This window comes from Pipra filicauda, unplaced genomic scaffold (assembly GCF_003945595.2).
Source record: "Pipra filicauda isolate LSUMZ 115617 unplaced genomic scaffold, ASM394559v2 scaffold70_size2993248_pilon, whole genome shotgun sequence".
Taxonomy (NCBI): domain Eukaryota; kingdom Metazoa; phylum Chordata; class Aves; order Passeriformes; family Pipridae; genus Pipra; species Pipra filicauda.
This window is the reverse complement of record NW_024104876.1, coordinates 211758-221548: the sequence shown is the minus strand read 5'-3', so window position 1 is coordinate 221548 and position 9791 is coordinate 211758. Positions and strand designations below refer to the sequence as shown.

General features: G+C 48.9%; 1 protein-coding gene across 1 annotated transcript in view; it reads left to right on the top strand.

Moving 5' to 3' along the window:
• The first annotated feature begins 322 nt into the window (after positions 1-322).
• Positions 323-9791, top strand: part of PIAS1 (protein inhibitor of activated STAT 1) — a 54380-nt gene continuing 44911 nt past the window's right edge. Inside the window, 2 exon segments of the mRNA XM_027714710.2 lie at positions 323-368; positions 371-450. Coding sequence (XP_027570511.2) covers positions 323-368; positions 371-450 — 126 coding nt within the window.

Here is a 9791-nt window from a genome sequence, read left to right as displayed (position 1 = left end):
CTGCAAATTCCGATTTTAATCAACTTCATTTATTTACTACAGCGACGGGGACCCACCGCTCCCCTCCGGCGCTCCGGGGTGTCCCGGGGCGCGGGTCCCGCAGGGGGCGCCGCCCGCTCCCCTCACGGAGCGACCCGCGGGGGCCGCGCTGGAAGGGGGGAAACTTTGCGGGCAGGGCGGCGGCGGCAACGCGGGGCCACCGGGGCGGCTTGGGGGGGCCCCGCGGAGGGACCGGGGCTGTGGGCCGAGGGTCGCTGCTGAGGGGCGCGGGGACCGGCGGTGGGGACCGGGGGGGACCCCCCGCCCGAGGAGGAGGCACAAAATGGCGCCGCGATTCAAACGCTGCGCGCCGGGAGCGGGCGGGGCGGCGGAGGGGGGGGGCGGTGTCCCGGCGGGGTTCACTGCGCCTGCGCGCGGCCTCGCAAGATGGCGGACAGTGCGGAACTAAAGGTAAAGCGCAGCTCCGGGTCCCCCCGCGGAGCCGCCGCGGCCGCGGCCGGGACGGGCCGGGGCGGGCGCGGGTCCCGCCGGGGCGGGCGCGGCGGGGCGGCCGCCGGCAGCGGGGGCGGAGGGACGGGGGGAGCGCTGGCGGGCGGCGCAGCGCGGAGCTGCCTTCCTTCCCCTGGCCGCCCCCCCTTCGCCGGCCGCGCTCCGCCGGGGCAGCGCGGGCGGCCCCGCTCCGCGCCCGCCGGGTCGGGCCGCGCCGGGCGGGCTGCGCGGGGAGGGCGGCGGCCCCGCCGAGCTCCCGGGGGGTGCCGGCGCTGGGCAGCGCGGCCGCTGCCGGGGCGGGCGGGCGGGGGAAGGAGCCCTCGGGCTCCCCGCGAAGTTTGCGGGGAGTGCGGCGGTGACAGCGCGGGCACCGCGCCGGGCGGCCCCGCTCGCCGCCCGCCCCGCGGGATAAAGCGCGTCACGGGCAGAGGTGGAGGAGTTCGGCGGGGCTGAGCTGGCGCCGGTCCCTGTCATCCTGCGAAACGCATGGAAACGGGGCGCTCCGGCCGCCCCGCAGCAGAGTTGGAGCTCCCCCGGTGCGGCCCGGGTGGGTTTTTTGGGGGGCTCGGCACAGGGAGCAGCCCCCGCGAGCTTCGCCTTCCACCCCTCGGCCTTTGGGAAGTCGTCACGCACTTCGCAGTAATCACTTCAGTTATCCATCAGGGATTTTGAGGAACCGTCGTAGCGGCTGGCGGGGCGTCCTCTCTGGACACACGCACAAAAATCCAAGGAAAAGAGTTCCCCCCCCTTCCCCAAACTTTGCCATCGCTTCGGTGCCGGGCGTGGGGGCTGCAAACCCTGCCCTGCACGCCCGGCAGCCTGGCAGAAGTTTGGGAGTTTGATCGCAGTTGTCACAGGGTCGTTATTCACCAGGAGGGCTCCTGTCTCCTGCTTTAAAGTTAATTCGGTGAAAGGCACAAAATCGGGTTTATGTTACATATGTAAAATCAGAAGTGCGTTAAAGGTGTAACAAACTGCGGGATGTGTAAGAGATGACTACGGAAATACTTTGTTTTTCCCTAGAGATTCAGTGGGTCTCAGTTTTCTGCATATCAAAGGTATTGGGCACTTTCATTTCTAGATGCTTAAGGAGCTGTCAGGAGGTGAAGAAGTATAAAACCTTGAGCGTGTCCAACTTCAGGACCCTCAGATCCTTCTTTAAATCCTCCTCTGGCCTTAGTTTTTCTGGGTGTTTTTCAGACCTTACTGTGTTGCTTGAGCTGTGTTGTCCTTAAGTCCTTTTTCTTTTCAAAATGTGCTTCCCACATAAGGAGATAAAAGGTTGGGATGTGGTTCCAGCATTAAAGTCCTGTCAGTCTTAGCGTGGCGAATGGAATAGTGTGCTTTGGTAGCCAGCTCTGAGGGGTTTGGGTGCACAGCAGCCAGATGGGCTTTATGTGATGCCTTTATTAGCAACACTCACTGAAATGGAGTTAAAGGAGAGGAGAGAGAAGGAATAAAGTGATTTTTTTGGGTGTGCGTTAAGATGACAGGTCAAGGGACGGGGCTGAAAGGCAGGATTTGGCTGTGAAAATTGACAATTTATCCATCTTGGGAGCTTTGAAACCTGAAGCCTGTGGTCCATCAGGCTGGGGGGGCCTGTCCTTTCCTCTTTCTCTGCAGCTTCACAGGTGGATCTTTCACAGAGCTGTTTCTGTGTCTGCTCCTCATCCCAGACCTCTGTCTTGATCCTTCTCTAAAACTTCCTTATTGAGAACCGGTAGGAAGAAATCACAACTTTTAAAATTAATTTTTCCTAAACTTACTGTTGCTGCCTCAGGAGCTTGGAGAATAAATGCCAAGCTGACTATTTTATTTTCATTTTCACTTTTCTGCTCAGGGTAGTGGCACTTGCAGGCTGGCACTGAAGGATCCCACTGCATTCTGTGAAAACTTGGGGTTTTCCTCTAGTTTTGGGGGCTTGATGTAAAAAAAAATAGTTACTTCACGAGTTTATACTTTGAAGACTTCAGTACATTTTTTTTTTTTACAAGGAAAAAAGGTGTGTGGGTGGATCCTTCTGTGTCAGGAAGGAGAGGGGAAGACAAGGGGGCACGAAAAATTCCTGCTTTGGGTCGTAGCTCTCACAGGGTGGTTTTCCAGGAGCAACACAGCTCAGTTAGGAGGTACTGGATGAGGTGAGTGCTCCTTGGAAAAACGTGGCTAATGGAAAGCTGTGACATCGTCCGTGGGGGCAGTGGGTGTTTTCTGAGCAGGAGTAAATCCCCAGAAAATTCTTTTTAACTTCTCTCTTTCCAAGTTGAAAGGTACCTAAGGGAAGGTTTGTGATTAAGACTCTGCTGTTTGAAGAATGACCAGTGAATTCCTTTAATTATTTTCATTTCTCCTCCGATTAATTAGCAAATGGCATTGATTTCAGCTTCAGTGACCTTTAAAACTAAAATCAAATGTAGTGATTGTGCAGTGACTCGCTTGCCTTACCAGAAAAAGTATGTCAGGAAAACTTAGGCAAGTTTCTAAAACTTTGCTGCCTTCCCATGTAAAGACCTGTGGGTAGCACTGCACGTGTAAATTGGGGAATGTGATACCATGGTATTGCCACAGGCAAATTAAAGTTCTTGCTCCCTCCAGAAAAACAGTGGTCAGTCTTACTTGCCATAACTTTTCCTGGAGCTTTAAATCGTGAAATAGCCTTTTTTTTTTTGTAATGTATTATCTCACCATAATCAAGGATATTTCAGTCTTTTGCCCCATTTGGGACTGTTTGTCCCATTGGAAAAAAAAAATAATCAGATAAGATCAAACATACTCTGCAGATCCCAGACTTGTGAGGTTACTGAATTCTTTGGTACTCTGGAAGGGTTGGATAAATTGAACCAGTATGTTTTCATTTCTGCTGCTGAAATAAGGTAACTGGAAAGTCTGTGGAGTTCTCCATAACTCCATAGGCTGAGGCATATGTGAATTTTCCTGATCTTAATTACTATTCCTGTATAATTGCACGCAGACTCTAATTTATCTCAAGGTAAGCTATTTAAAGCTCTTTCTAATTGGAAGGAGTATACTTGAGTGATTAAATCTTTCCTTCAATATTTCTTACATCTCTTTAAATTGGTTATTAGATTGTTGTGATCTTTGCCTTGCACTCAAGTCTTTTGGAAATCATTACACAGTTTGCAATAATCAATTCAATTATACATGGATCAAAGAAGGAGAAAGAAAAGCTTATGTTCGAGTATTGTCATTCTTGATACTGTCCTAAGGAGCTGGTTTGGAAAGCACATGCTGGGAGGTTTTCTCCTTTGTTCTCTCTCCTTTTAAGAAAGTGCCTTTGGGGATTGAAGAGATCCCTGGTGTGTTTCTTGTTAGACACAATTTATACTTAAAAAAAAAAAAAAAGTGAGCCAAGAGTTTGAATGAAAATTCATAAAAGCCTTTCCACACAATGGGGAGGAAAACAAACCAGTCAGAAATATCCAGTTGGGAAACACCCCTCCCCTGAATGCAGGGAGGCAGTTTTTGAGGGGGACAGGTTGGTGGCACAGCTTTTAGGTGGGGGTGATAATAGTGACAAGTGGATCTCTGGAATTGCATCCTCAGTGCTAATAAGCACAATCTACCTATTTCGGTGTTCAATTAGAATTTTACTCCTCTGTATTACGAGCTATATTTGCTTAATCCTTTTACAAGTTGCTGTGGTTGCTTGTTTCTGTGATTAAAGTAAATATAATCTACTTTTCATTGTTATCTGAGTCCCTGGATTAGGGTGGTTTCATGCAGTAATTTGGTGTGTGGCAGCATCGTATTTTTAACTGTATTTTGGTCCAGGTATCATTTTTTTTAGCCTTTGGTCTTTACCACTGGGATTGCAGACACCAGAGGAATAACATTGGCAGCTGTGCATCACCACTTAACTGTCAGAGCCCCAATCCATAACCCTTCTTTATGGCCAATAAAACCCAGATTGCCTGTTGTGCACACGGAAATACAGTGTCACTGCACTTGTGGAGAAACCCTCCCCAGCACTGGGGGCCATCCTGGAGGGGTTTGTGGTTCTGTGCAAGGGAAATTCTTATTTGATGCCACTCGTGAGAAGGAAGGAAGGGGTAAGAACCATACCCACTATACTTGATATTTTTCATGGGTTTGCAATTCATTTTTCTTTTGCTTTAAAAATTAGTTACAGGGCTGGGAAGGTAAGAGGCAGGTAGAGGATGCATCTTCTTTAGCTTTATTCCATGAGGAAATATTCCCCTCGGGAGGGTGAGTGCTCAGGACTCAGTTTCTGGCTGAGGCACCCAAGACAGATAGTTAAAAGCATCCCGTGGAACAGGGTGTGGACAGTTCAGATACCTTCAAATATTGAAGTTATTTATAAGGATGCAGCCACTGCTCTGGTTTCAATGGTTTATGGCCTGACCTGCATTCACACAGGGCACAGAGATAAGTGCAGACCTGTCACTAATGTCTCTGGCGGGGAGGATTGGAGTTCCTGTAATCTGTTCTCCGAGAAGTCAACTCTCCTCACTTCCCTCTTTAGTGCCATTACAGTGAAAAGCAAAGCAGAACTTCCACACACTTGAGACTTGAGTGCTCCCTGTGATTGTTCTGAGATACCCCCAGGCCTCTCCCACCTTCTGAGTGCCTCCCTGGTGCCTTCCTCCGGGGCATCTCCTGGAATCCCTGTTTGTCCCAGTGCTTGGAGTGAGTGGCAGCTGGTGGCTCCAGCAGCATGGCCTTCCCTGGGCTCTGCTGGTGCTGAATTTGGAGCAACAGTCCCTTGGTTGCTGTGAATCAACATTTTGGAAGGGTTACATTTTGGATCACTCAAATCCCAGAGGATTGGTGGCTGGGAAATGGACTGGGTCTCTTGTGACTTTGCTCTTCTTGGTGTTTGACCCTTTGGCTCCGCAAGGAGAGAATTCCCCCTCCAGTCCTGAGGTGGTCTCAGAGCTGTCTGGTTATTTTTGCTGCTGTGCTTCCCCTCTACAAATTTCTGCTTTGCTGAAGGATGTTGCAGGTGCCCTTCTAGTGAAAAGCTCAGCCTTGTCACCCTCCGTAAAAAGCAGTCAGCGCCTTCTGACAGCCAGGATTTCAGGGAAGGATGAAAACACGAGTTTTCACGTTAAAAACTGGTCAGTAAATACCTTGGGTGTCTCGTGCAGCCCAGCTGCCTCAGCCTGTGCTGTCCCCCTTCACCTCTGGTCACAGAATTGTGCCTGCAAGAATCACAGAGAAATGTTTTTGTCCTGTTCTTGAGGGGGGAGAAGGGGGGAAATGCACAGTTTGGGGGACTCCTGTGACACGTGGTCGGGCAGCTGGAGTTTGGAACCCCCTTGTTGGAGCTCAGGTATCGAATGTCTCGTTGCTCTGTCACTATTCCAGCTCTATGTAGACCAGTAAAAGCCAGGAGTGCTGGTTTGGGCTTTTTAAAGTGAAGGTGATTGGATTTTATCATGCAGAAATGGCACATAGTACCTTCAGTAGTAATCTGGTCATGAAAACAGATGCCATTCTTAAAAGTAGGTTTTATTTGCTAGGGAGGAGGGGTGAGCAGGAGAAAAGAGCTTACCAAGAGTGCTCATTTCTGTAATTTTGCTCAGTGCTGTCAAAACCATTTTGAATGTGTGGTCACTGCTATAAACTGTGGCTATTTCAAAGCAAATTCAAAACTTTGGGGCTACAAGAAAAACTCGAAGGTATTAAACCCTTGAGAGTATCTGGAGTTGAGGATGGGGCCAGGAGATGTCACTTTTATCTGGCTTTGTTCTGATCTTCCAAATTTTCAGTGGCAGCCAGAACCACATTAAAACCAGGTAACAGTAAATTATTCTCCCTGTGCTGTGCCACAAACCTTTGGGTTGTCGTTTCTTCTCTCCCTGTTTTGCTGAGGCTCCTGTGGCTGGTGCAGCTGTATTGATCCAGGAGTTTGTCAGCAATTTGCTTAATCTTGTTCTCCTTTTGGGATTAGGGATGGCTGTGGATGTCTCTGTTGTCTGTTGTGTCCCTTGGCAAACACAAGGAATAGTGGAGGGCTCTGAGCTTTGCATCCCAGGGCCAGGGCAGAGCAGAGGGTGGGTATTATGGCCTTGTCTGGGCCATGTGAAACAAAGAAATGAAAAGCCAGTATACAATGAGAGCAGAGGGCAACCTAAGCTTGACCTTTATGTCTATAGGAGATGATATACAAGAGATTTATATAGGAAGTGGCATGATAATTAATGGAGGAGGAAAAGGAGCCTTTTAAAGCCATTGCTTGGTAAGAATAGAGCCCTGGGCTGTGCAGCAGAGCAGAGGCTCCCTGGGCATGTGAAAGTTTATTCAGCACTGGGGATGGGGAGATAAGTGCTGGTCACTCCATGTGCATCACTGGGCATGGACCGGGGCTGGACTTCCCTGGATTTGTTCAGAAATGGGAACGAGCCTTCTGGACACATGGGTGAGCTCTGCCTCCTGCTCCTGCCAGCCCTGCCTGGGCTGAGGGAATGCTCCAGGTACTGGTTTCCATCCTAGAAGGATATCTGAGGGTGGGAGGGGAAGGGAGAATTTTAGTCTGTCCCTGCTTCGAGGCTGCCACACAGCCAGCAGCTTTTCCACAGTGAACTGAGCTGCATCCCTCTATCTCTGGAGATATTTCCTTCCCTGTGCCCTGTTTATAGTGTATCCTAAGAATGCTTTTCATGCTCAGTTCTTCAAACCAGAGTTCAGGAGGAGTCTCCTGTTGGCTTTCCTTGGTGTTACTTTCAGTTTGACACCTACTTGCTCCCTTGCTCCCGACCATAGATCACTTGGTAATTTGGGCTGGAAGGGAGCGTGGGAAATCTCCACTCCAGGCTCCTGCTGGAAGCAGGATCAGCTGTGAGGTCAGAACAGGTTACTCAGGACTTTATCCAGTCTGGGGTGTGAAACCTCTGAGGATGGAGATGACACCAGCCCTGTGGGCAACCTCTTCACTGCTTAACTGTTCTCAGGGTGAAAACAGAGTTGTGTTGTTTGGTTTTTTTCGTATCCATCCTAAACCTCTTACTTCATCTTGTGCCTGTTGTCTCCCATCCTTCTGCTGTGTGCTGGTGTGAAGGTCATGGCTCTGTTTCCTTGATGACCTCCTTTACACATTGGAAGGTTGCCACGAGGCTCCTCCAAAGCCTTCTTTTCCCCAGGCTTAGTTAGCCCTGTTCCCCCAGCCTCTTGCTGTACCTCACATCTTTGGCAATAAGATACCAGCAGCTTGTTTGGGAATGGGATTTGGGCCGATGGTTCCATGAGGTTTTACTCCTGAGGGTTTCTGCTAGTGGAGGTGTATTTGGAAATCCTTAACAGCCTCAGCAATGTGCATGAGTAGTTCCTGTGACTGTCCACTAAGGTGCAAATTGCTTCAAAAAATTGAATTTCATAAGCAGTGAACCTTCTGAGAGGAGAAGGGGACAGGCAGTAGGTGGGCAGCTCCTCACCAGGAGGATCCATAGGATTCTTGTCCATTTTGGAAACTGGGCTACCAACCTCTCCCTCTCTTTCTTCCCCTCCCATTAAATACATGCTTATAAAGCAGATGGAAAACTGAGCTCAGTCTCCTTCTTGCTTGGCTGCAGCACCTTTTGGTGCAGCTTTTGTGGGCACAGCCATTGGAGTGTGCAAACATGGGATAAATGTTCTCAGGGATTTGTGGTGGGCAGAGCTGAGATCAGAGGTTTTTCTAAGCTGGGTTTATACCCTGTAAAAACCAGGTCTCTATTCTACTCTTGGTCCTTGGAAGAGCATCTCCTCTTGCTGTGTGAGCAGGTGAGAGACTTTCACTGTCCAGCCACGTGGACAAATTTGCTGCAGAGAATCTCATGAGAATCTTCAGAGTTGGAACTTCTTGTTCACCTTCACTCAGTGCCTTCTGCAAGATGTTCCCCTCCCCTACTGGTAGAGCAGGGCCTGGACTTCATAAAGCTGCCCTGTTCATCTTTCCAACTGAAAAATGATTCATTAGCACGAAAAATAGAATATAGATGGTTTGTTTGGCTCTCTAGCAGAAACGCAGCTCGCTATTATTTTTTTTAGAAAAGCAGCAGCCAAATACAGTAGGGATAATGTGTTTGGGTCAGGTAAAATCTGTAATCCAAACTGCAGGAGTGTGTTGTAAAAAGTTGTGTGGATGAGAATGTTTTCTGATGCATTCATTCCTCATGTTGTTTCTCGAGACTCCCCTGACAAAATGATCTCACTTTTGTGCAGATGTTGTATCTTGTTTCCCTGGTGCAAAATAAGAGCCTTTGCAGCAGTCCAAGCATTTGTGTAGGTTTTCAGCTTATTGGAAAAGCTGTTGGAGCAGCTCTGCCCAGGCTATGGATGGAGCTGTGAGTGCACCTATAAATGTGCAGCACCAGGATGGAAAATGTGGGACATAAATCGAGCTGTTCTTTTTGGTGGGTTCCTTGTTGATTTAACAGTATCTCATCTGTGAATCTTCTGAGGCCACTCCATGGCAGGGCTTCACATTTTTTTTAAAATCAAGTATCAGGACTGTTGTTGGTTTGAATTGCAAGGATTTTAGATAATATTTTTCTAGAGGGTGCACACCCAGCTCTTCGTTCAGTTCATTTCTGCTCTTACCTCTTCGGTGTTAAAATTTGACTCTCGTAGTTGAGAAGTGACGTTTTTATTCAAGGCTCTTGACGATGTCACTTGGGTTTCTGAGGAAATGGCTAAAAATAAACGTGTTATAAACTGATTCTTAAGAATGTCAAAGTAGCTGTAGTGGTTCAGACCAAGGGTCCATCCCTGGTACAGCTTCCAGAAAAGAGTGAGGAGGGAAAAACAACAACAGGGCAAAGTGTGGGGAATAACTGTCACCTCCCTGCAGCAGTGCCCTGGTCTCCAGCCACTTGGAGCTCAGTCCTCTGGATCCAAAGGGGGCTACCAGCTGGATGAGGCAGAATAAATCTATTTTCCAAGTGCCTGCCCAGATTTCTCTTGAACCTTTATAAACTTGTTTCATTCACAGTATTTGGGGAGGGAATTTTGTGCTGCTCTTTGCTGAGTGAGGACCCTGCTCATTTTCCTCTGAGCCTGGTTCCACCCAGCTTCATCCCCGGGTCCTGGTGTGGAATGGAGGAGACTGAAAAGTTGATCCCTGTCTGCTCTCCCTGTTCTGTCCTGGTTTATAGATTGTGTCACATTTGTCCCCATGTCCTCCATTTTTAGGTTGAAAAGTCTTAGCTTTTGCTGTTTCTTCATTGGGGAAATCCTGGTAAACTTGTGCCTGCCTTCTGTGAACATTTCCACTTCTAATGTGTATGTATATATATATATATTATTTTTTTTAAGATGAGGCCACCAAAAGTAATAGAGTTGCA